Here is a 26,028-nt window from a genome sequence, read left to right as displayed (position 1 = left end):
TCACCTCTGTGACAATCTGCAGACTACCAAACTCTTAGGGAGTCCTTCTGCTCTTGTGACTGTGTAATGCTGTTGGTGGCAACTTGAGAACTTCTCAGGGTCAAAGAAACAGGTGACCAGCTCACACATGTGTGCCCTCACTCTCCTCAGATCTAAGCTAAGATGGCAGCATACTAATTTGTGCACCCATGGTGGACTTCTTCCCTGCCAGAAGATTCAGTGTCATTGAGTCGCTGTACCACCAGATTGCCCACAAACATCTTCTACAACCACCTCTGACTTTGGCAGGTGCAGAGGACCAGTGGGTCCCAGGGGAGCTTTCAGACCCCTAGAGATCTAACCTTCAGCCACTTCTATGGGTGGGCACTCAGCTCACCAAAGCCCCCCTTGGGACAAAGGAAGCATAGATGTGGTACCAATCACTGAAGGGGGGCAGCACCAGCAGCCAGGAACAGACATGGAGAGGTGATCATCTCCCACTCCCCTCATCCACTATTGCAGACCCAGAAGAGGTTCTCCCTGCTGGGGGCTGGTATGTGTGAAGGAAAGCACTTGGAGAAAGTGCTTCTCATGGCAGCTCCACCACCATTGAAAGTGAATCCACCCTGCCTGGGATTGCACAATGAGCAGGGACCAACTTCTCCTTCCTATACAGAACAGCAGCAGCCCTGCAATGGAGGACATAACCTACAGAGTTGTCTGCTCTGGACTGGGGAAGGTGGCTCTGCCCTGAGTTGGTTTTAGTGGGAGTGGACAGAGGGCTTTATCCACAGTCTGCAGCCACTTTGCAGCCATGAGCCAAAGGACAAAGTTTATATAAACTGAAGGTCATGAGCCCCATGGCAGGGGTGCGATAGAGAGGTAAATTGCATTCCTGCCAGCTCAGCATTAGAATCCGGTGCTCGCCCCACTGCCCTTTCCCTGGAGACCTACTCATAGCCCAACATGATCTCCCCTTGCCATCCTCCCATGAGAATGAGTACTTCCACTCCTCAGCCTCCTGGAGAGTGAGCCAGCTCTGAACTGCCCCACAAAATAAAAACCTGCTGCCAGAAGGACATAGTGCTAGTGCAGGAGAAAAGCTACTTGAGACCTCTGCACCCTCAGCCCTGCAGAAGATACTGTTTTGGCTCTTACATTCAATATACCACTACAATAGGCGGCATCTGAGAAAGCCAGTGCATAGAAGCTGTCCACAAACAAGGAACTCATGCAGAACCTTGCCCTGAAAGCACCCAGAAATGAAGACAAAGGATTGTAAAAAACATACACTGCAGTATACCCTCAAGGGAAAAAAGAATGAAAAATGTAAAAGTCCCATCCAAACTATATAAAATTCAAAAATAAGCAAGAGTTCCTTCAGATGAGAAGGAATCAGTGAAAGAACTACTGCAGTACAAAAAGACAGAGTGTCTTGAAACCTCCAAAGGATCAAACTAGCTTTCTAGCAATTGATTCTAACCAAAAGGAAAAGTCCAAAATGACAGGTAAAGAATTCAAAATGTAGACTCAAAAGAAACTCAGTGAGAACCAGAAGAAAGTTGAAAACCCGCACAAAGAAACTGGAAAACAATTCAGGATTTGAAAGATAGCTATATTTTTATAAAAGCCAAATAGAGCACCTAGAATTAAACAACTCACTAAAGGAATTTCAAAACACATTTGAAAGTTTTAATAATATACTAGAAAAAATAATTTTAGACCTTGAAGACTAGTCTTTCAAATTAACCCTGACAGTAAAATAAAGAAAAAGGTACTTTAAATATCAAACAAAGCCTTTAAGAAATTTGAAATTATGTAATACAACTAAACCTGTAACTTATAGGCATTCCTGAGAGAGAAGGAAAAGTAAGCAATTTGAAAAACATATTTTAGCAAATAGTTCAGAGAAATGGCTTTTATCTTGCAGGTAAGGTAATTATCCAGATACAAGAAATTCAGAAAACACATGTGAGATACTGTAGAAGACATCACTGAAGCAGAGTCATCAAACTGCCCAAGGCCAACATGAAGAAAAAAAAAAAAATTAAAGACAGCTAGAAAAAAGGGCTAAATTACCTACAAAGGAAATCCCATTACACTAACAATAGATGTCTCAGCAGAAATATTATAAGTCAGAAGAGGTTGGAGGTCTATTTTTAACCTTCTTGAAGAAAAAAAAAGGCCAACCAAGAATTTTATATTCTATCAAACTAAGCTTCATAAAAGAAGCAGAAATAGTCTTTCTCAAACAAGGAAATGCTAAAGACAACCAGACTAGCCCTACAAGAAATGTTCAAAAGAGTTCTAAACATGAAAATGAAAGGACAATACTTGCTACCATGAAAGCATATTTTGTACAAAGTTCACAAATTTTATAAAGCAATTACACATTTGAGACTACAAAGCAACTAGGTAACAACATTATGACAGGAACAAAACCTCACATACCAATATTAACCTTGAATATAAAAGGTATATATGCTCCGCTTAAAAGATATGGCTTGGCAAAATGGATTTTTTGTTAAAGACCCGACCATCTGCTTCCTCCATAGACTCATTTTATGTGTAATGACACTCACAGGCTCAAAGTAAGGGGAGGGGAGAAAGATCTATCTCACAATTGGAAAACATAAAAGAACAGGAGTTTCTGTTCTTGTATCAAATAAAACAGACTTTAAACCAACAAAGGAAAAAAAAAAAAAAAAAAGAAAGAAAGACAAAGAAGGCCTTATATAATGATTAAAGGTTTCAATTCAACAAGAAGATTTAACTATCCCTAAATATATATGTATCAAACACTGAAGCACCCAGATTTATAAAATGAATATGACTAGACCTAAGAAAAGGGAGAGTGGCCAAATTATAATAGTGGGGGACTTCAATATCCCACTGGCAGCACTAGAAGGATCACTGAGGCAGAAAACTAACAAAAGAACTCTGGATTTAAATTGGATTCTTGACTGGATAGACCTAATAGACAACTACAGAACACTTCACATAATAAGCACAGAATATACATTTTTCTCATCTGCAAATGGAACATTCTGTAAAATTGACCACATGCTTGATCATAAAGCAAATCTAAATAAATTCAAAAAAAATTCAAATCATATGAAGCATCTTTTTGGAATACAGTGGGATAAAAGTATAAATCAATACTAAGAGGAATTCTCAAAATCACACAAGTACATGGAAACTAAGCAACTTGCTCCTGAATGGCTTTTGAATAAACAATGAAATTGAGGTAGAAATAAAAAGTATTTTTGAAACAAATCAGTATAGAGATACAACATACCAAAACTTCAAAGATACAGCAAAAACAAACAAACAAACAAAAAAAAACACGGTGTTAAGAGGACAGTTTATAGCATTAAGTGTCTACGTCAGAAAGATAGGAAGATCTCAAATTAACAACCTAATATCATATCCAAAGGAACTAGACAAATAAGAACAAATCAAACCCAAAGCTAGTAGATGAAAAGAAATAACAAAAATGAGAATAAAACTAAATGAAATTGAGACAAAAAAAAATACCAAGGAGAAATGAAACAATCGTTCTTTGAAAGGCTAAACAAAATTGATAGACTATTAGCTAGATAAACCAAAAGAAAAAAAGAGAGAAGATTCAAATAAGCACAATGAAAAATGGTAAAGGTGACATCACAACTGACAGCACAGAAATCCAAAAGATCCTCAGAGACTACTGTGACCATCTCTATGCACACAAACTAGAAAACAAAGAGGAAATGGATAAATTCCTGGAAACATACAACCTCCCAAGACTGAACCAGGAAGACATTGAAATCCTAATCAGACCAATAAATAATTATGAGATTTATTCAGTAATAAAAAAAAGTCTACCAACCAAAAAGAAGTCCAGAACCAGATGGATTCACAGGCGAATTCTACCAGACATACAATGAAGAACTGGTGCCAAGCTCATTGAAGCTATTCCAAAAAATTGAGGAAGAGAGAGTCCTCTCTAACTCATTCTTTGAAACCAGTGTCATCCTGATGCCAAAATCTGGTAAGGACACAATAAAAAAGTAGTACTAAAGTCCAATATCCCTGAAGAACAAAGACACAAAAATTTTCAACAAAATAGTAGCAAAGTGAATGCAGCAGCACATCAGAAACAAAAATTCATTGTGATCAAGTGGGTTTTATTCCAGGGACATAAGGATGGTTCAACATTTGTAAATCAATAAATGTGGTTCACCACGTAAACAGAATTAAAAAGAAAAACAATATGATTATCTTAATAAATTCAGAAAAAAGTATTCAATAAAATGCAACATCCCCTCATGACACAAACCCTCAACAAATTAGGTATCAAAGGAAAATACATCAAAATAATAAAAGCAGTCTATGTCTATTGAATGAGCCAAGACTGATAGTATTCCCCTTTAGAACTGGAACAAGACAAGGATGCCCACTCTCACCATGCCTATTCAACAAAATACTGGAAGTGCTAGCCAGAGAAATCAGGCATGAGAAAGAAATAAAAAATATCCAAATAGGAAAAGAAGAAGTCAAACTATCTGTCTTTACAAATGATACAATTCTATACCTAGAAAACTCTAAAGACTCTGCCCAAAGATTTCTGGAACTAATGAATGATTCAGTAAAGTTTCAGGATACAAAATTAATGCACAAAAGCTGTTGCATTTATGTACACCAACAAAGCTGAAAGACCAAATCCAGAACTCAATCCCATTCACAACTTCCACAAAAAAAAAAAAAAAAAAATACCTAGGAATACATTTAAACAAGGACGTGAAAGGCCTCTACGAGTAGAACTATGAAACACTGATGAAAGAAATTGCAGATGGCACAAACAAGTGGAGAAATATCCCATGGTCATGGAAATGAAGAATCCATGTCATTAAAATTACTACTACTTGAAACAATCTACAGATCCAATGCAATTCCTAACACATATCATTTTTCACAGAAATAGAAAAAATAATTCAAAACTTCATATGGAACCAAAATGGAGCTAAAATAATTCAAAATTTTCTTAAAGGAAAAAGAACAAAGCTGGAAACTTCACATTATCCAACTTCAAACTATACTACAAGGTATAGTAACCAAAAAAGCATGGTACTGGTACAAAAACAGATACATAGATCAATGGAACAGAATAGAGAATCCAGAAATAAATCCACATACCTATAACCTATTGGTCTTCAACAATATCAACAAATATTAAAGATGAAGAAAGGATTCCTCATTCAAAAATGGTTCTGGGAAAACTGGCTAGCCACATGCAGGCAAATGAAACTGGACCCCTACTTCCACCATATACAAAAATTAACTCAAGATAGATTAACGACTTAAATATAAGACCTGAAACTATAAAAATTCTAGAAGAAAACCTAGGAAAAACTCTTCTGGACATTGCTGTAAGCAAAAGATTTATGACTATGATCTCAAGGCAAATGCAACAAAACCAAAAGTAGACAAATGGGGCTTAGGTTAAACTAGAGGCCTTCTGCACAGCAAAAGAAACAACCAACAGATTAAACAGACAACCTAGAGAATGGGAAAAGATATATGCAAACTATGCATCCAACAAAGGACTAATATTTAGAATCTATAAGGAATTTGAACTCCAGTGAGAAAGAGAAAATAACCCCATTAAAAACTGAGCAAAGGACATGAACAGATGCTTCTCAAAAGAAGACATACATGCGACCACCAAACATGAAAAAATGCTCAACATAATTAATCATCAGAGAAATACAAATCAAAATCAAATGAGATACCATCTCACACCTGTCAGAAAGGCTATTATTAGAAAGTCAAACACTAACAGATGTTGGTAAGTATATGGAGAAAAGGATATGCTTACACACTGTGGGTGGGAATGTAAATTAGTTCAAACCCTGCCCTCCACCATGGAAAACAGTATGGAGATTTCTCAAAGAACTAAAAAGAGAACTACCATTCAACCTAGCAATCCCACTACTGGGTATCTACCCAAAGGAAAAGAAATCATTTTATCAAAAAAAAAAAAAAAGAAACTCCTGTAGTCTTATGTTTATCACAGTACTATTCACAATAGAAAAGTCATAGAATCAACCTAAGTGGACTGGATAAAGAAAATGTACTATATATACACCATGGAATATTACACAGCCATAGAAAAGAATGAAATTATGTCTTTTGCAGCAACACGGATGGAGCTGGAGGTCATTATTTTAAGTGAATTAATTCAGAAATAGAAAATCAAATGCCACATGTTCTCACTTATAAGTGGAAGTTAAGCAATAAGTACACATGGACATATAAATGGAAATAATAGACACTGGGAACTCCAAAAGTAGGGAGGATAGAAGATGAGGAGAAAGTTGAAAAACTACCTACTGGGTACTATTTTCACTATTTGGGTGCTAGATTCACTAGAAGCCATACCCCAGTATTAATCAATATACCAATGTAATAAAAACCTGCACATGTCTCCCCTGAATCTACAATAAAATAAAAAGTATTTAAAGTAAATTTAAAAAATAGATTCATAATTGACTTCCCCTTATTAAGAAAAAGAGAAGTTAAAAAATCCAGTTTTCACCCTGAATTTTCAGCATCAACCTATTTCTTCAAACTTGTGATCTAATAACAGAAAAATGTATAATGCTATTTCATTCTTTTAAAAATCATGTTATTTCTTTAGCTCCATGCTAAAAAGAATACAGTTATTTTGAAGCATATGTTTAAGGTAATAGATGTCCTTCCATTAGTAACACTTTTTAAAAATCTAACACATTTGTAACTAAAATTATTTCCAAAATTTCAAAATAAAAATAATACAACTAGATATTTATCAAAGACTTCCAATAAAAATCACTTTTATTTCCACCTACTTAGAATGAATTGGCTAAGCAAATATTGCATGATACAAAAAAATAAGAAATTTTTGTAAAACCTTTTATATTAAATAAAAGTCACAATTATGAATAATTTAACTACACTGAGGCTTTAATCTTAGTAAATATCAAATTAAAAGATAAATATACAAATTTGTTTCAACTCTTTTGTTATCATTTAGTTATAATATCACAACACTTCTCATCCATATTTTCTTGTATATCTTTTAATTTTCTCTATACTGAGACAGCGGTCACATCAATTCATCAGTTTGCAAAGAAAGATAATTAAACTTCTAGAGAACTTTGACCTGGTAATTTAACAAGCATCCACCATCAAAACATTTGTTCTTGTCACCTGATTTTGCAGGTAAATCTGAACATGTAATAGCTTTAAATTGCTGGTTTGTTTTGGGTGGAGATCCAAAATGTATTCAAAGATATATTTCATGATAAATCCTCATCCATATTAAAACTACACTAATGCCATGAACTTCAATTTGTGGGTCAAACATTTAAGTAAATGAAAAGAAGAAGGAGAGGAAAGAGGAGAGAAAAGGAAAAGAGGTGGGAGAGGAGGAAGAAGAAGGAGAGGGAAAAGGAGAGAGGAGGGAAGAAGAAAAGAGGAGGAGATTGAAGAGAGAATAGGGAAGAGGAAGAAGTAAAGAGAAAAAGGAAGAAAAGAATGAAGAGAGAAAGAGGAGACAGATAAAATAGAAAAAAAGGAAGAAAGAAGAAGACAGAGGAGGAAGAGAAAGAAGAGTAGAAGTGAAGGGGAGAGGGAGAAGACAGGAGAGGAGGAGGGAGAAAGAAAGAGTAGAGAAGGGAGAAGGAGACAAATGGCTAAATCTATTTTCTGCATATAAAAGTATTAGTGCTTATTTGGTAACATAAGCTTAAGCTAAAGCCAGTAGAAGGGAAGAGGAGAGTAGAGGGAAGAGGAAAATTAGGAGAAAAGAGGAAGAAGAACAGAGGAGGGAGGCAGATGAGGAGAAGGGGAAGATTTTATTCTCTGGTCTATATTCAAGTCAAACACTTAGATTTTCTTTTTCCTTAAAGCTAACTCACCATTGCAGTTGCCATTGGATAGGGAATTGAGCAACGTGTTTTGTTCACACTAAAATAAAAACAAACATTAAGAACAAAAATGTTATAAAATTTTACTTCTGTCTGAAAAAATCACATCATTCTTTTATTTAGAAAGAATAACAAAAAAGTAGTCTCCAAAATTATTTATCACTAGCATTCTTTTCAGAATAATGTATAAAACAAACTTTGAAATAATAAAATGATAATTAATTCTAAGTATATATCAATTCAGTAAATAATTTATGTTATCAGTAAGACTGTCTTCTTCAGAATATTTCCTGCAAGACTAAGTTTGTTTTGATTTTGGATTAGAAATTAAACATTTGCACATTTTTAAAATAACATATTCAATCAGAAATCATCTTTATTAACATTGCATTTTAAGAGGGAGAACCACTGATCATATATATTACCACTACATGAAAATGCTGGATTAAAAAACAAACAAAAAACCAGCTCTATATCCTACAGTTAATCTTGTCTGACAATAATTGATGCCTCTAATGAGATCATGCGCTATCTACTTCGCAAATAATGTACTATTGCTATTTTTGTTAATCATGATGATAGCAGTTGATATTTCTTCAGTCCTCACTGTATGCCAAGGACTTCACACTAATTACTTAATCCTCAGAAAAATTGTATGAAGTGACAAATTTTATTTTTTATATAAGAGAGTCAAAGATTAAAAAGGTTAAATAACTTCACCAAAGTCACAAAGCTAGTAAGAGCATGGGTTAGAACCAAAGTTCATGCCTTTCCAATTCCAAGCCTCTTGTTCCCAACCACTAGATTACACTGCTTCTCTCACAAGATGAGTTTTTATCTTAAAGGCTGACTACAGAACCTCTGTTTTCTCTTCTTTATAGCCACAGCTTATGTATTGTAAGCCTGACTCACAGTTATCAGCTATACAATTTCCATCAAGTTATTTTATCTCTCTCGATTTCTACCTCCCTTTTTATGTAACATTCAGGTAATGCCACTTACATCTCAGGGCTGGTGATGATTAAGTTAGCCTGACTAAAGGGACTGGCCCCTGAGAGAGATTCAGTGAACTTGAGTTTCCTTTCCCTCGTCTTAAAAATACTTCATGTGAAATCTCCTGTGAAAAATAACTTCAAAATAATTTATGTAGATATTCGACCCTTAAGGTGGTGGATCATAACGCCATGTTTCTTAAGTGTGGGCTGCACACAGTGACTTTCTTCCGGAGAGCACAGAATAAAAGAGAAGGGAGTCACTTTACAGTGGAGAAACCTGGCAAACACTCCCTTATCCAGGTGATCAAGGTAGAATAAACATGTTGATAAATCATGTTGATTGTAGGTACCCTTGATACAGTGTGATGAGAAGGGCACTTTACCTCCACAGTTTTCCTCCCAAAAGGGGCCCACGCTTAGAAAGGTCTCCAATCTGGTTTAATGATATTCTATCACCATCTTGAAATTCTTAATAATTGTTGAACAGGGGACCTCACATATTCATTTTGCACTGGGCCCCTGTAAATTACATATCTGATCCTGTATATAAGACTTCTATGGTACAAATTAGGGTAAGGCCCAAAGGCAGAAGTGTGAAGCTGTAAGGGACAAGAATGTGGTTCAGGACAGCTCCTAAGACATCAGAAATGGGAGGGTCAAGATCTTCTATGTACCTAAATGACTGGGAATAAGTAGCTCAAGGACACAAGAAAAAGAAGCAATCCTTGTGCTCTAGAGGAGTCAAGAAAAGATTCACGGAGACAGTAGTCAACCAAACTAATAATGCTAACTAAGATGTTACAGTGTTGAGTAGGCCAAGCACTATTCTAAATGCTTTGCCTTCATTGACTCATTTAATCATCTCAATTACATGTGAGAAAACTGAAGAACAAAGATTCAGCAACTCAAAATTCCACAGGTAGTAAGTGGCATACCCAGGCAGCTTGGCCTCAAAGGCCACACTCCTAACATTACAGAGGGCTTAAGGATTCAAATGATAATAGATAGCTTATTTATATTAAATCATACTGATGCAGATTTGATTCAGTATCTCTGTTAATTGACAGCATAAATGGAGATAAATAATTCTGGAATTTTATAATAATATTATTAAAATGATTGCAACAGTTTATGCGTCTCTGAAGTCATTTATCATATTCCATCATGTTTAGAGTTAGTTCTAATGCCTTTTTTTGGTTTCAAAAAAAGATCCTTGGGCCGGGCGCGGTGGCTCAAGCCTGTAATCCCAGCACTTTGGGAGGCCGAGACGGGCGGATCACGAGGTCAGGAGATCGAGACCATCCTGGCTAACACGGTGAAACCCCGTCTCTACTAAAAAATACAAAAAACTAGCCGGGCGAGGTGGCAGGCGCCTGTAGTCCCAGCTACTCGGGAGGCTGAGGCAGGAGAATGGCGTAAACCCGGGAGGTGGAGCTTGCAGTGAGCTGAGATCTGGCCACTGCACTCCAGCCTCGGCGACAGAGCGAAACTCCGTCTCAAAAAAAATAAAAATAAAAATAAAAAAAAAAAAAAAAAAAAGATCCTTTCGGCCGGGTGCAGTGGCTCACACCTGTAATCCCAGCACTTGGTAGGCCGAGGCAGGCGGATCATGAGGTCAGGAGATTGAGACCATCCTGGCTAACACCATGAAACTCCGTCTGTACTAAAAATACAAAAAAACTAGCTGGGCCTGCTGGCGGGTGCCTGTAGTCCCAGCTATTCAGGAGGCTGAGGCAGGAGAATGGCGTGAACCCGGGAGGCGGAGCTTGCAGTGAGCCTAGATGGCGCCACTGAACTCAGCCTGGGCGACAGAGCAAGACTCCGTCCAAAACAAAAACAAAAACAAAAACAAAAACAAAAAATCCTCTGGAGATTGGTTAAGAGATCCATTAAATTAGATCATTTGTCTTATTTATTCTTTTCAGTGCTATAGTACCTGTGACACATGTCCACTAAATATATGCTGAATAAATGAATGAATGAACAAGAGAGTGATTACCTAAAAATCAACTAAAAGAATCAAATAATCATAGGTTTTGCTGAAGGGAGAGATCTCGAAATACTTGTGTGATGTATTATTACTTACTTGATATATGTTTTATTGTCATGATATAAGGTTACATGTAGTATGACATTCTAATCAAACCACTGATCCTACCTTGCTGGTATCATCGAGTGGCTGATTACAGGCATTTTCCTCTTGGATTATGTTCATTAAATCAGTATAAAATTTTTTTGCATTCAGGAAAACAAGCGGGTTGTTTATTGAGATAATTTTCACCTGCTGCAGGTTTTCCTTTTAGAGGAGAAAAAGAAACAGATTTAGAATTCTGAATTAAATAATAGAGAATTATAGCCAACAAACAATCAGGTCTAAATGTCACTCAGTTTTATGAGCAATCTCTCAATTAACATTTTGATTACTAAAATGTATTTAGAGGCCTTAATGTACTATCACACTTCCTTAGGGGAAATACATATTTCCTGTTTACTAAGAAACATTAATAATGGCAAGATAAGTTGGCAGCTTTTCAGAAAGTGGCCCTTATTCTTCCTAGCTGGTTTTTCGGGAGGCAGTAGCCTAGACTATCCAAAGAGTTCCAGGAAGTCCTATCCTTTCAAAAGTATTTCTTTTATTCAATCTATCAATTAAAAATTAATTTACTTAACCATCAGTACTTTTTTTTAATGAAAATGTGTCCTAAAGGGTCAACCATCAGTTATTTACCTCATAATGACATAGCTTTCCTTCAGCTGAAATACTTTACAGGTGATTAATAGTTGTAATTTGAAGACAGAGACCTACAGGTAGTAGTAGGAATATAACTTTACTTTGGGCAGGCCTAGGAACTGGATTGCCAGGATGTGGTGAGCGATGCAGAAAGGAAGAAGGAAAAGTTTTGACACAAAAGGTGTCTGCTTTGCCCATTTTCCCATCACTTGGTGATGCGCAACTAAAACAGTCTTCTCTATGACCTTTGGGGCAAGTGTCTGATCTAGAAATGGAAAGGAGGGTAAATTTTACAAAATGACAACTCTTTATCAACTAAGTAAGCAATACTCTTTCAGGCTTTACTTCCATAGAAGAGGAGATGCAAAGAATAGCGATGCATACAGACAGATGATAGAAGTATGAAAGAAAGAAAACATTAAGTATGTTAATTTGGACAATTCATTTAACTTCTCTCAGTTCCCTCATTTCCAAAAGTGAGGCAAATGTTTAAACTAGAAAATCTCAAAAAGTTCCTATAGTTACAAAACTGATTGAACTTTGCAAAGTGAGGAGCTTTGCAACAAATAACTCAAGAAAACAAACAGACCTTAAGTTGTCAAACTAATGTTCGGACAAGAGTAAACCTCTTAGAAACAAAAAATAAAAATTAACTCTTAGGCCTGTCATATTAGTCATCCCAAAGCACAAAAGCTTAGCCTGACCCTCTAATCACACTACATCAAACTTGTCCAAGCCATGGCCCGTGAGCCACATGCCGCCTAGGATGGCTTTGAATGCAGCCCAACACAAATTCATAAACTTTCTTAAGACATTATAAGACTTTTTTTGCAATTTTTGTTTAGCTCATCAACTGTCATTAGTGTTAATGTGTTTTATGTGTGGCCCAAGACAATTCTTCTTCTAGTGTGGCCCAGGGAAGCCAAAAGGTTGGACAACCCTGAACTACGTGATTGTGCCAGTGGGTTGTTTTAAGTTAATATGAAAAAAAAATGTATTTGTTAAAGAATAGAGATTCAAATTGTTCTAGAAAAGAAATTATCAGTGGGGTTAAATTCACTGAGTGGGAAGAGATCTCTCAAATCACGAAGGGTCATTTCACATGAAGAAGAGGCGGAAGAGTGAATAAATGGAAAAGATAAATGACAGATTATTTTAATTTAGCTGAAAATTCCACCTGAGAACTTACATTCAACTCTTGCTTTATCTTAGTTTTGTCCCTTTTATTTTTTATAAAAAACATTGAGAAATTAGAGAGATGTAATATTATAATAAAATTAAAATCTCCATGTAAAACAGTTCTTATTCAGGTCAGTGACTAGACCAAAACCAATCAAGACTTAAAAATGTGGAGAAATTTCTAGCATTTTCATCTTCCCGTAAATCCCCTCATTCACTTCTCTACATGTTTAGCCCAAGAAGAAGTTAAGGATTAGACAGAATTTATTAAACAGTGATTTTTAAGCCGAAAATAGTCAAATCCAAAGCCAAATTCAGTCTCAAAGCTGAGGAGGTCAGGGCTAATACATGTGTACTTGTGGTGTGGATACACAGGAGACTTCAGGGGCCCAAAAGTCAGTCTGGGGCTTTGCACAAGCACTAAATTCCCATGGAAAAATTAAGGAAAGAAACAAAAGGCAAAGTTGGTGGAAAACTTGAGCCTAGAACACCCTGGAAGGCCCGAAACCCAAATAGCTCTCTGTGAAACAAATCTTTCCACAGTATTAAAAACATAAGCCATTCCCTTGGGTGCTGCAGAGGGTTCCTGATGCTACTTCCTACTTCCAGTCTATTTGGAAATACCCTGACACTGGTCCTTCTGGTGGGAGGCCAGTTTACTCTATCCTTAGGGGAATTATGAGATACTGAAACAAGTGTATGTGAAAAATAAAGGGAAAAAGGTTAGTCAAACATTTACAAAGCAAGTTCAAAATGAGGGCAATTTTTTTTTAATTGGCAAAAATATTTCAAGTCAACATTTTCCCCCTCACTTTAAACTGTTATAGTCATCCTTTAGAACAACAAACTAGAATTCAGACATAATCAATTGGCTTTCCTAAGCATGAGCAGAGCAAGACTGTTTATACAAGTTGTGTCCTTAAAAAGTTTCCCACTGTGTAAGAAACCAATTCTATTGGCATTCTGTAGCCACTGGACTGAATTACCCTCTGCTAACATACAGTTGACTGAGTTTAAAAAAAAAAAAAAAAAAGCAATACCATGAACCAAATTTGCTTCATTCCCTTTCCTATTTTCTGTCTTTCCCCATGACTTAATTCAGAATAGACTATCAGTTTAGTTTGATTACTTTATGCAACTCAGTAATGGAAAAGAGGTGTCCAAATGCCTGAATCAATCTTGGCCATGATTCTACAGTGAACTGTAGTTCTAGGAACCTCGCTACACTTTTATTTGAATGCTGAATCCAAAGAGATTTTCTTTTGTTCTATTGATTTGTTGCATGTCGTTTGTCACATATATTGTGATCACATATGTACCATTCGAAGTTTATACTAATTAAAAACAATTATATTTTTAACTATCATAATTTATCTATTTTGGTGATATCTTAAAATTATCTCACCCACAAAATTATTAACAATTGCATAAAGGAAAAGTAAAACTAAACTTACACTGTCCATTTCTGTCTTCACTTTAAATTCCATTTCTTTCATGTTTTTTATACTTAGAGTCATTGCTCTAAAATTAAAGCAGATAGAAAACAAAACAAGTCATTTCCTAATCATTATATAAACAATGAAGAAAACAAAAGTAGTCATTTAATAACTAGAATGTATCTGAAATGATTTAAATTCTATAACCCATTTGTTCATAAGAAGACATTGGTAAATCTACATATCTCTAGGATATTTGGGGATAGAGGTTAACAACAGAGGCATATAAATAGAGTCCCATCTCTCCAAGCTACTAGATGTGGATTAGTAAAGAAGAATTATAAAAGAGAAAAGGCAAGAGAGTATGCAGCATTGATAAAATACTGTTTTAATGAAAAGCAAGAAAAGAAAGAATCAATGGCAAGATAGGACTGGATAATATTGAATCTGAATATATAAATTCTATAAAGAAAGACTCTATAGAGATAAAACAACATTTTTTAGAATACATTATGTCACAAATAACTTTAATGGAAAGATGGATATGAAGTAAATAGAAACATTATTCCCAGATGAATACTTTGTAAAGCAGAAAAAGAATTGGTCAGACTAGGGAAATGATTTATAAATTTTCAGTAAAATGACAAAAAGAGAGTGTGTTTCTCAATAAATTATCTAGAAAATAGATTAATCTGACTTCTGAAAAATAAAATATTCTGAAGTTATTTAATTTTCCAAATAATTATATTGTGAAATGATTTGTGGTCATTAGCTACTAACTCTCTTCACTTAATTTAAAGAAATCTCTCTAGAATGCAGCATAAGGCTAAGGGGTTTATTTATTTTAAAAGAGTTTATATATTCTATTTGATAATGTTGATAAGCTATTTATCTTCATTAAGATCAACATTGTTAAATATCATATGCAGATAAAACATTTTCTTATCTGTTTGTCCTTAGTTCTCTGACAGCAAGAAAAACATGAGATTGTAATACTGTATGTTACACAGAAATAAAAGTAACTAGCAAGTACCATATGGCAAGTAAGCATGTATTTTGCTGCTGTGTCAGAATAAACAGAGCATTTAGATAGGATCCTACCTTGGGAAGCGTCCTATCACTATAGCTATGGTACAAACAACACCAAACAGCAGTCCCACATTGGCAGCAAAGCATATTGTAAATACATATGTACTGACCCATATGCCCTGAAAGAGAAACAAGAAACAGAAGTTGTGAATCCTTTGGAATTCACTTCTTTCTCATGATTGCTAAGTTCCTCACAATTGTATTCTTAACACTCTTGTGACCAGATCTCTCAGCAAGAAGATACTATTTAACAAGTGGTAAACAGAAGTTCAGAAATACAGAAACAAATCCTGCTCCATCAGACTTTCAGCAGCAAAGGTGGGGAAAAGTTTCTTCTTTTATTTCCAGACACTGACAAGCCTTAGTTCAATCCCCAACAAACACTATATTTAAGATCTGTAAATAGTTGGTTGATGTGTATGGTTCAAACACATGCCATGATTTCCCACCGCTTTCTCATTTAATGTAATATTATTACAAGCAATTGTGTACAGATTTTTGGTCATTCCCAACAATATTTTGTCTTCTAGGATTGCCATAAAAATAACTAATGTCATTTACTAATACATAAGGCTCAGGAAGCCTAATTTTAAAATGACTGAGTCAAACAATGCTGCCAATGCCACTTTTAGATCAATCATTATGGAGATCATTATAATTTTATTTGTAAGGGGCCATTCATTATGAAAGCTAAAATATAAAAGGGCCAACTTGGTTTTTGGGAACATTTCAAAAGATTACATGAAACTCTAATTCTCTTTTAGTTGGAATACCAAAGTTATTGCTGTTTTGTTTACCACTTAAAATTATAATTTGCAACAAGATATTGTATTATAGTTGGAATTTCTAAGCCTAGTGCTGAAAAAATATCTTTAAAAGCAAAATAATTTGTGAAATACAGATTATATTTTCTTAACACTAAATCCTGCATTTATCAAACAGTAAACAAACAACGTTTTTAACCTCTGTCTTTTCCTCCCAAAACTTGCAGCACTTTGCCTCTGACTGCAATTCTAAATTTGTTTATTTCTGTCCTAATAGCTATATTATCACTTTAAAACATCTTTGAAAACATATTTTAATTCCATACACAAATGAGGAAGTTAGAAACGTTTCTGTATTCTAAAAATAGCAGAATCTTGGGGAGGGAAGGAGTGTAAATGTTTTTCAGACAAGTCTGAAATAACTATTTCTAAAGGGCTCTTTTTTGTTGCTGTTTTTGAAATACTTCTCCTTTGTCTGGATTATTTATCTACACTAAGTTTGAGTGATTCTTAACAGGCTTTTTTGAAAAGCTGAGCCCTTGGAAGCAAATGGAGGGAATTTTATCCATAAAATTCCTTTTGATGTAGGACAAACAAACATTCTGGAGTAAAAGAGAAAATACAATTTAAATGAATGTCATATTAAGATCCATCATCTACAAATGTAATGCTAGGTTATTACTTATTATGAGATCATTCCCAGCTGAGATGGTTTTCTTTATTCAGGTGAACACACAGCCATTTGAGTCTTCTGTTCATATATAGTGTGTTTTTTTATTCCTGGTGTATTATGCTATACTTAATCATATACAAAACAAGGCTGCAAGTTTTTGACCATTATTTTTGCTTCCCACGATGACTCTGAGTTTCACTCACTCTCAAATGCTAACTGAATCTGCCCAAGTATGGCAGAATAATACCTCACCAAAAGCTTTATAAGTATAATTCCTCTGGGCCATCCTCCATGATTCAATATGGTATAGGGAACTAAGGATCCTGGTCCCTGCCACATAAAAAACCACAGAGCCTGGAGGCCAGAATTCATCAGAGAAACCAGAAATTTTGGTACCATCTGGTTCTATTTTTAAAGCATATTTACTCTCCCACAACATCATCTATTATAAGTTGGGCTTTCCAAATGCTTACTTATTTCCTGGGGCTACATTTATAGCTTTGAAAAAATATCAAATGGAAATTAACAACATAGACCAATAAATAGTTCCATTGGTTAGAATAAATCCCAATAGCATTCTGTAATAATTCCTGTTAAAGACCCAAATGCTAGTTGTCACAGTTATCAAGAATTAGTTGACTCTTGGGCCCCTATTTTTTATTTTTTGTTATGTGTTCCTACTTGCTCTCTTCCCTATTTGGCACTCACAGTCCCCAAACACAAACTAACCCCAGTGTTGACCTTCAGTAGGGCACACAATGCTTTGTCTTTGTAGAAAATACATCAGTATAAAGCACAGTTTAACAGCTACTAAATTACCTCACTTCCCCCTAGCCTAACTATTGTACTATCTGTTTTTATGGTAGATCCCTATTATTAAATTTTTACAGATCTGAATTCTGTATCCAATGTTCAGCTATTCAAACTCAGTTCTGAGCCAATAAGTCTCCATTTGGACAACTATTTTCTCATTACTTCAAAGAGAGTTTTGACCAACAACTCAAAATAGCATCAATATTAAACTGTTAGGCCTATTGTGGGGAGGGGGAGGGGGGAGCCATAGCATTAGGAGATATACTTAATGTAAATGACGAGTTAATAGGTGCAGCACACCAACATGGCACATGTATACATATGTAACAAATCTGCACATTGTGCACATGTACCCTAGAACTTAAAGCATAATAAAAAATGTAAAGAGGTGAAACAGTTTCTAATTTTCCATGTGATGACTATGTACATGATATTTTAAACTTTAAACCTTCAAATTAGTTGACACACACACACACCATATCTTGGATAATTTTACTTCCATGATATTCTAGGCATAGTCCATCTATTTAGTAATCTAGACATTATACATATTGGGTATATAGCCTATATCCACAAAAGTCTGTGCAATATTCATACTTTGAATGCTGCACCCAATAGTCCAATAATCCTTTGAATGCTGTGCCCAATAACCCAATAATCCACGGCTTTTCACTGTTGAATCCCTTGGCGACTAAGAGATACCTATTCACTCCAACCATAGAAGGCTATTTTCAAGCTAAACCCAATGTCCCACTGAATCATCATGCACCTGCTATATCCACGTCACCTTTCTCACACCGTATCTTTGCCTGCACCCTATTGCCTACTTACTCCAAGTATTTAACTATCACATCTAAGTAGGAGACTACAAATTCTAAGCTCTTAAACAATTTTTGCTATCAAACACCTTCAAACTTAACATGTCCAAATGTGAACTCATTAACTTCACCAGAGAATCTATCCTTCCTCCAATGTTCTCCTTCAGTTATAATACTAATATCCTTCAGTACTCTAATCAGAAGGTATGGAATCATATTTTACTTTTCCTCCTCTTTAATCTACCTGTCCAATCATTTCACAAGTTCTATAAATTAAGAAAAAATATCTCAAGTCATATCCTTTTCTCAAATTATTAATGATACATTAGTTCACACTGTTCCTTTCCTCAACTCTTTTGACAGTGTCCTACTTAACTCTCTGCTTTTGTTATCTGCACTGTAAACCACCTGCCATACTGCTGCTAGAATTAATGTTCTAAGTATAGATTTGGATATCAGATTTAGAGAGTATATTAAAGGCATTTTTACTCAACCCTCCTCTATTAAAATCCACCCAAAACAATATAAAATGTGAATACAGAAGGGAAAAAATCAGCATCAATGAAGCCAGAACATGGTCAAAACTTCTAACTACAAAATACGATATAGACTTGCCAAATACTGTGAAATTTGGGTGATAATCAAGGAGGACACTAGAAGCCAACAAAGTTATCCTCAGAAAATGAATGAAAATAAAAGCCATGTTTAAAATTAAAAAGTAAGATAATCACAACTAGAAATACATAATCAGAGATATGTGACTAGTCCAAATAAATCACTTACACAGAAAAACAAAATAATCCTGGGAAAATATTTAGATATGAAGGAAAACAAAGTAAAAACAAATAGAAAATTCACTAAAAAGACAGCAGAATACATAGATTTGAAAAAATATTCAAAGATAAATTAGAAGAAAAATTTTGTAAATAATTCCTGATTATGAGATCAAAAGATTATGTCATGCTCAGAAATTTGAAACTGAGTGCTCAACCACAGTAATATTCTGATAATAGTACCAAACTTCACAAGTAAGAAGAAAGAACTTCATTGGGCATCCATGTAGAAAAACAAGTTACTTATAATAACAACAAAAAAATTATGAGGGATAAAATCTACTTTATCCCTCAATGCCTAAAGATAATATTAAGATTAAAAAGACCTGAGAGAAAGTATTTTACACTCAGTCAAAAACTTCTTTCTAGTATGAAAACAAGCAGATACTGTCACAATGAAATAGCTCAAGGAATATAAAACACATGAGTTCGTGGAAAGCTACTTGGTGACGTACAGAAAACAAGATGAAATAAATAACTCGGGTAGGAGAATCTTTTTTTTTTTTTTTTCCAAAAAGACTAGAGGTAACCACTAAATGCATCTAAACAATAGAATTTTCTATATCCTATAACTCAGTGAATGATATCATCTTCCTCCACTGGTGTTCCTAAATAAAAACTCAGAAATCATTCCAACTGATCCATATTATATAATGAACTGGTAGTGAGGACTAACAAATACAATCTCTTTGATATTTTTCATCTGATTTTTTCTTGTACTTCATGGTCTTAGCCTTGGTCTAGGCCTTCCTCATTTATATGCCTGAAGGGCTAAAGCAGTGCTCAAATTTCTGTATACTTCACCAGTTTGATTCATCTTCCTCAAACTACTCAAGTGACCTTTCTAATACATACATTTTATTCTTATTTCACCGTTCAGTGATGTCTCACTGCCTTCATAATGAAATCAAATCATATTTGTAAGACATGAGTTGCCTTTCCCAATCCAACCCATTCTTAACTTTTCCAACATCATCTGTCACTACTCCCATCCTCACATTATATGTTCTACCCATGCCAAATACCATAGGGTAATCAAGTAACTTGTTGAATAATTTGCATCTTTTCATTTCTTTGTTTCCATGACCCACCTAACATATATCACCTTTAAAAGGTCATGGTTAATTTTGGCCTCTTGTTCTGCCTACAAAATACTGTTCCTTCAAGTCTCAGTTCATATTTCAGCTCTTCTGTGACAGTCTTTCATGTTAATCAGTCCAAATTAAATGTTCCTGCCTCTATTTTCCCCAAAACTAAGCTCCTACTTTTCCCTCCAGGTCATGTTTTATCCTGTCTTGCATAATAAGTTAGTGTTTCTGTGTCTACTTCCTCCACAAATAACTGTCTGGAGAGAATGGACAGTTTTTTTTTTCATCTGCACATTCCTCATGGTGCCCAGCATTGTACTTTGGTAGGAGCTCAGTAATACTGAGCCTCAGGAGGAATATTATGAAAGTAGGCACCAGCATAAATAATATCCCAAAATCTCTCAGAGAAAATGATCTGAAGAAGAGAAAATGTGTATTTCATATTAATAATTATATTTCAATATGGTGACTGTCATAGTAAAGCTAAACAGAGGGTACTTATGAAGTACATCTCCCATATTGGAGAGGGAGAGGATTCTGGATTGCTCTTGCATAGATAGGTTTCTCTAGAATTAGTCGGCTATTTATGTTAGTAGAAATCATACTTTATCATGGTTCAGTATATTTTAATCTGTTTCAAGCATGGTCCTCTTAATGTAACCCATTTAAAAGGCAATTCATGACACCTTTTGTATTTAGAATGAAAGTGGTCACCATTAAGAGGTTCAGCCTATGTGCACGCAGCATGCATTCTTAGTGATTAATGATAGTTTTTCATACAGGTTATAAATTGTCACATTTCTATTACTGTCTATTTCCCTGGTAAGTCTTACTTCCAAAATTAATTCACATTATAAATTGGGCATCCCAAATTCACTGAAATTATTAGCATTTCTTTAAAAGTTCTCAAACTACACATTCATCAAAATTTGACCAAACTCTATTTCTGTTTCATATATATTTCAATGTTTTTATTAAGATTTTGGAAAAAATAAATGGTAGTTTGTAAAGTGTACAAGTCTCAAATGGCTAAATCTATCTGCTGAAAATAAAATTATTAGTATGTATTTGGTAACATAAGTTTAAGCAGAAAAGGAATAGTTTTAGATCAAATTTCTACTTACCCAATCGATTTTATCCACATTCCAATATTTTTTTAAATCTCGGAACTGTATTAGCATTCCCTTCAGTCCCACAACAATAATGCTTGCGAGGACACACTAGAAATAAAATGTAAGTTGAAGATGAAGCAACATAAAAATTGTAACGTAAATTTAGAAGGCCAAGGTATTTTATTGTTTTGTTTTTAAAGTACTTAATAGAGAAAAGCAGTCACCAATTAGAAGACAAAAGCAATATTTGTTTTGTTTAAAACTAACCTATTACTGTACTTTAGGAAAATAATATATATTCTAGAAATTCATAAAGTAATATTTGTGCAATTCTAAACAACAAGAACAAAAAGAAAATAAGTAAATTGTAAGGGTGAATGTCATGAAGCTCAATGCCCTCTTAACTATACATACTCATGGTCATTTGTTTGAAATGTATTTGTTGCATGAAATTAAATATGTACATCATATATTTTCTTATAATTGCCTTAAATGTCAATTATCTGACTTCACCTGAAGATATTTATAACTCTCTTGAAAAGCAAACTTGATTATTGGAAGATTCTCCCATGGAAATGGTTTATTCTCACTACACACATGAAAAATTAGAATAACAAAGGATGGAGACAGGCTTTCATAAGCCCAGTGTTTTGCAGTCCTTTGGTGCTTCAGCCTTATGAAGAAGAAGGTGAAGCACTGGCACTAACGTTCTGAGTCACTTTGTATAACAGACATATCAACAGTGGGAAGCTGTATTTTGTTTCCTATTTCCTTGCCTTAGCACATATGTTTTTCTAACAGTCAAAGTTTTAGTAAAATTTATACTTCTTATAACCGACTATGCCTAATTTCACCCTCCAGATGAGCACAGAATGAATCTATTTCCACAATGCCATTCTTACGTGAGAGCCAAAAACTTAAAAAGAAACAGCCACAGTACCCCCTCCCACGCCTGCCTCAAATGTGGTAGCTTTCCATCCCTCCCTCATTCAGACTTTACTTCTGTAACATGGTTTCTAGATTTATGATTGTTGAGGTTATACTTCCAAGAAATTTTATATACCGTGATTCTCATGAAAAGTTAAATTAAAAAGTAGATAGTGAAAAAGCACTACCGTACCATGGGCAGCCAGTAAAGCAAAGGTCCTATTGCATAGATGACTATAAGGACGAAAATGCAAGATATTAGACAAGCCACCTGTAAAATACAAGACAGACAAAAAGGAAAAAGAAAACCTTGAACTTTTTTATTATGTCAAAGTTATGGGGTGGGGGAATAATTCTTAGTTTATCTTGATTAGAAGAAACAAAATGTTGGCACATAACTGTTAAATTGCTTAGACTGTCATCTATATTTTGCAGCTGAGGGAAGTTAAATGTGACAGCCGACAAACTGATGCAATCAAATTAAGTCAGTGATGAGAGAAAAGCAATTTCACACAAAGAAATAGGACACCATCAACTTTTATCACACATCACAGCGATGGCTTTTTTGTTTAATAGTGAAAGTGACATTTCAATTAAAAGTTCTTTAGCCTGTTGGTGTTTAGCTTGACTCCCCTCCTTATTTTGTAGGAGGTTGTTTGGGCAATAACTGAATATGTGGCTTAGGGTACTTCTGTGCTGATAATTTCCACTGAAGCATTTACCCTCTTATTTGGAGTTCTTTGTTAGTAAAGGCTCCAGTTGTGAAGTAGTTATATGGGATATGGGAGTGATCTCTGGCAGTGGAACAGGCTTCATTTTACTAAGCCTGAAAGGCCATTAGTATTATGTTCTAACCAGCCAGCCTGCTGACAAAAGGCAATTCAGTTCACCTGACTCCTACAGCCATATTCCACTTGATGAAGAACTTGATTTCACAGAAGCAAATGTTCAGGACTTAATAAAATATTTGGCCAAACTGCCTTCCTAACAAGAGAAAAGAAGGCTTTCACAGGGCCACGAAGATGCCTAGAACATCATTATGGAGATATCAAAGGGAATTTGGACCTAGTAGAATTGCTTTAATTAAAAATAAATATATAAACAAACAATCAATATCAAAGGCTGGCAAAAACTCAGAGCAACTGGAATTCTCAGGCATTGCTGGTGGGAATGCAATATGGTACAGCCACTCTGAAACAGTTTGGCAGTGTCTTATAAACTTACACATACGCTTACCTTATGACTCAGGACTGCCTAAGAGAAATGAAGCATGTCCACGTGAAACCTAAATATGTATTTCTAGAACCTTTACTCATAAACACCAAAATCATAAATAACTAAAATATCAACCAATTGGTGAATAAATTGCAGTACATCTATACAATAAAATACAACTCAGCAATTTAAAAAAATATGGATGGGGAGCAAGATGGCCAAATAGGAACAGCTCCAGTCTCCAACTCCCAGTGCAAGCGACACAGAAGACGAGTGATTTCTGCATTTTCAACTGAGGTACTGGGTTCATCTCACTAGGGAGTCCCTGACAATCGGTGCTGGTCAGCTGCTGCAGCCCGACCAGCAAGAGCTGAAGCAGGGCGAGGCATCACCTCACCTGGGAAGTGCAAGGGGGAAGGGAATCCCTTTTCCTAGCCAGGGGAACTGAGACACACAACACCTGGAAAATCAGATAACTCCCACCCCAATACTGTGCTTTAAGCAAACGGGCACACCAGGAAATTATATCCCACACCTGGCCGGGAGGGTCCCACGCCCACGGAGCCTCCCTCATTGCTAGCACAGCAGTCTGCAATCTAACCGCAAGGCAGCAGCGAGGCTGGGGGAGGGGCGCCCACCATTGCTGAGGCTTAAGTAGGTAAACAAAGCCGCTGGGAAGCTTGAACTGGGTGGAGCTCACAGCAGCTCAAGGAAGCCTGCCTGTCTCTGTAGACTCCACCTCTGGGGACAGGGCACAGCTAAACAACAACAACAACAACAAAAGCAGCAGAAACCTCTGCAGAAGCAAATGACTCTGTCTGACAGCTTTGAAGAGAGCAGTGGATTTCCCAACACAGAGGTTGAGATCTGAGAAGGGACAGACTGCCTGCTCAAGTGGGTCCCTGACCCCTCAGTAGCCTAACTGGGAGACATCCCCCACTAGGGGCAGACTGACACCCCACACCTAACACGGTGGAGTACACCCCTGAGAGGAAGCTTCCAAAGTAAGAATCAGACAGGTACACTCGCTGTTCAGCAATATTCTATCTTCTGCAGCCTCTGCTGCTGATACCCAGGCAAACAGGGTCTGGAGTGGACCTCAAGCAATCTCCAACAGACCTACAGCTGAGGGTCCTGACTGTTAGAAGGAAAACTATCAAACAGGATGGACACCTATACCAAAACCCCATCAGTACGTCACCATCATCAAAGACCAGAGGCAGATAAAACCACAAAGATGGGGAAAAAGCAGGGCAGAAAAGCTGGAAAGTCAAAAAATAAGAGCGCATCTCCCCCTGAAAAGGAGCGCAGCTCATCACCAGCAATGGATCAAAGCTGGATGGAGAATGACTTTGATGAGATGAGAGAAGAAGGATTCAGTCCATCAAACTTCTCAGAGCTAAAGGAGGAATTACGTACCCAGCACAAAGAAACAAAAAATCTTGAAAAAAGAGTGGAAGAATTGATAGCTAGACTAATTAATGCAGAGAAGGTCATAAATGAAATGACAGAGATGGAAACCATGACACGAGAAATACGTGACAAATGCACAAGCTTCAGTAACCAACTCGATCAACTGGAAGAAAGAGTATCAGTGATTGAGGATCAAATGAATGAAATGAAGCGAGAAGAGAAACCAAAAGAAAAAAGAAGAAAAAGAAAGGAACAAAGCCTGCAAGAAGTATGGGATTATGTAAAAAGACCAAATCTACGTCTGATTGGTGTGCCTGAAAGTGAGGGGGAAAATGGAACCAAGTTGGAAAACACTCTTCAGGATATCATCCAGGAGAACTTCCCCAACCTAGTAGGGCAGGCCAACATTCAAATTCAGGAAATACAGAGAATGCCACAAAGATACTCCTCCAGAAGAGCAACTCCAAGACACATAATTGCCAGATTCACCAAAGTTGAAATGAAGGAAAAAATCTTAAGGACAGCCAGAGAGAAAGGTCGGGTTACCCACAAAGGGAAGCCCATCAGACTAACAGCAGATCTCTCGGCAGAAACTCTACAAGCCAGAAGAGAGTGGGGGCCAATATTTAACATTCTTAAAGAAAAGAATTTTAAACCCAGAATTTCATATCCAGCCAAACTAAGTTTTATCAGTGACGGAGAAATAAAATCCTTTACAGATAAGCAAATGCTTAGAGATTTTGTCACCACCAGGCCTGCCTTACAAGAGACCCTGAAGGAAGCACTAAACATGGAAAGGAACAACCACGACCAGCCATTGCAAAAACATGCCAAAATGTAAAGACCATCGAGGCTAGGAAGAAACTGCATCAACTAACGAGCAAAATAACCAGTTAATATCATAATGGCAGGATCAAGTTCACACATAAAAATATTAACCTTAAATGTCAATGGACTAAATGCTCCAATTAAAAGACACAGACTGGCAAACTGGATAAAGAGTCAAGACCCATC

The 26,028-nt window shown here is 35.9% G+C and overlaps 1 protein-coding gene across 1 annotated transcript in view; it reads right to left on the bottom strand.

The window, feature by feature from the left end:
* The window catches only part of SLC26A7 (solute carrier family 26 member 7), a 138,520-nt gene that overhangs the window by 19,851 nt on the left and 92,641 nt on the right, over positions 1-26,028 (bottom strand). Inside the window, exons 10-15 of the mRNA XM_033203672.1 lie at positions 22,580-22,657; positions 21,472-21,567; positions 15,371-15,477; positions 14,288-14,354; positions 11,082-11,219; positions 7,920-7,968 (exon numbers count right to left, since the gene is read on the bottom strand). Of these exons, the coding sequence (XP_033059563.1) occupies positions 7,920-7,968; positions 11,082-11,219; positions 14,288-14,354; positions 15,371-15,477; positions 21,472-21,567; positions 22,580-22,657 (535 nt within the window). The remainder of the gene's footprint in view (positions 1-7,919; positions 7,969-11,081; positions 11,220-14,287; positions 14,355-15,370; positions 15,478-21,471; positions 21,568-22,579; positions 22,658-26,028) is intronic.

This window comes from Trachypithecus francoisi, unplaced genomic scaffold, assembly GCF_009764315.1.
Source record: "Trachypithecus francoisi isolate TF-2019V2 unplaced genomic scaffold, Tfra_2.0 Lachesis_group7, whole genome shotgun sequence".
NCBI lineage: Eukaryota > Metazoa > Chordata > Mammalia > Primates > Cercopithecidae > Trachypithecus > Trachypithecus francoisi.
The sequence above is the reverse complement of the archived record's forward strand: the minus strand, read 5'-3'. Positions and strand labels throughout refer to the sequence as shown.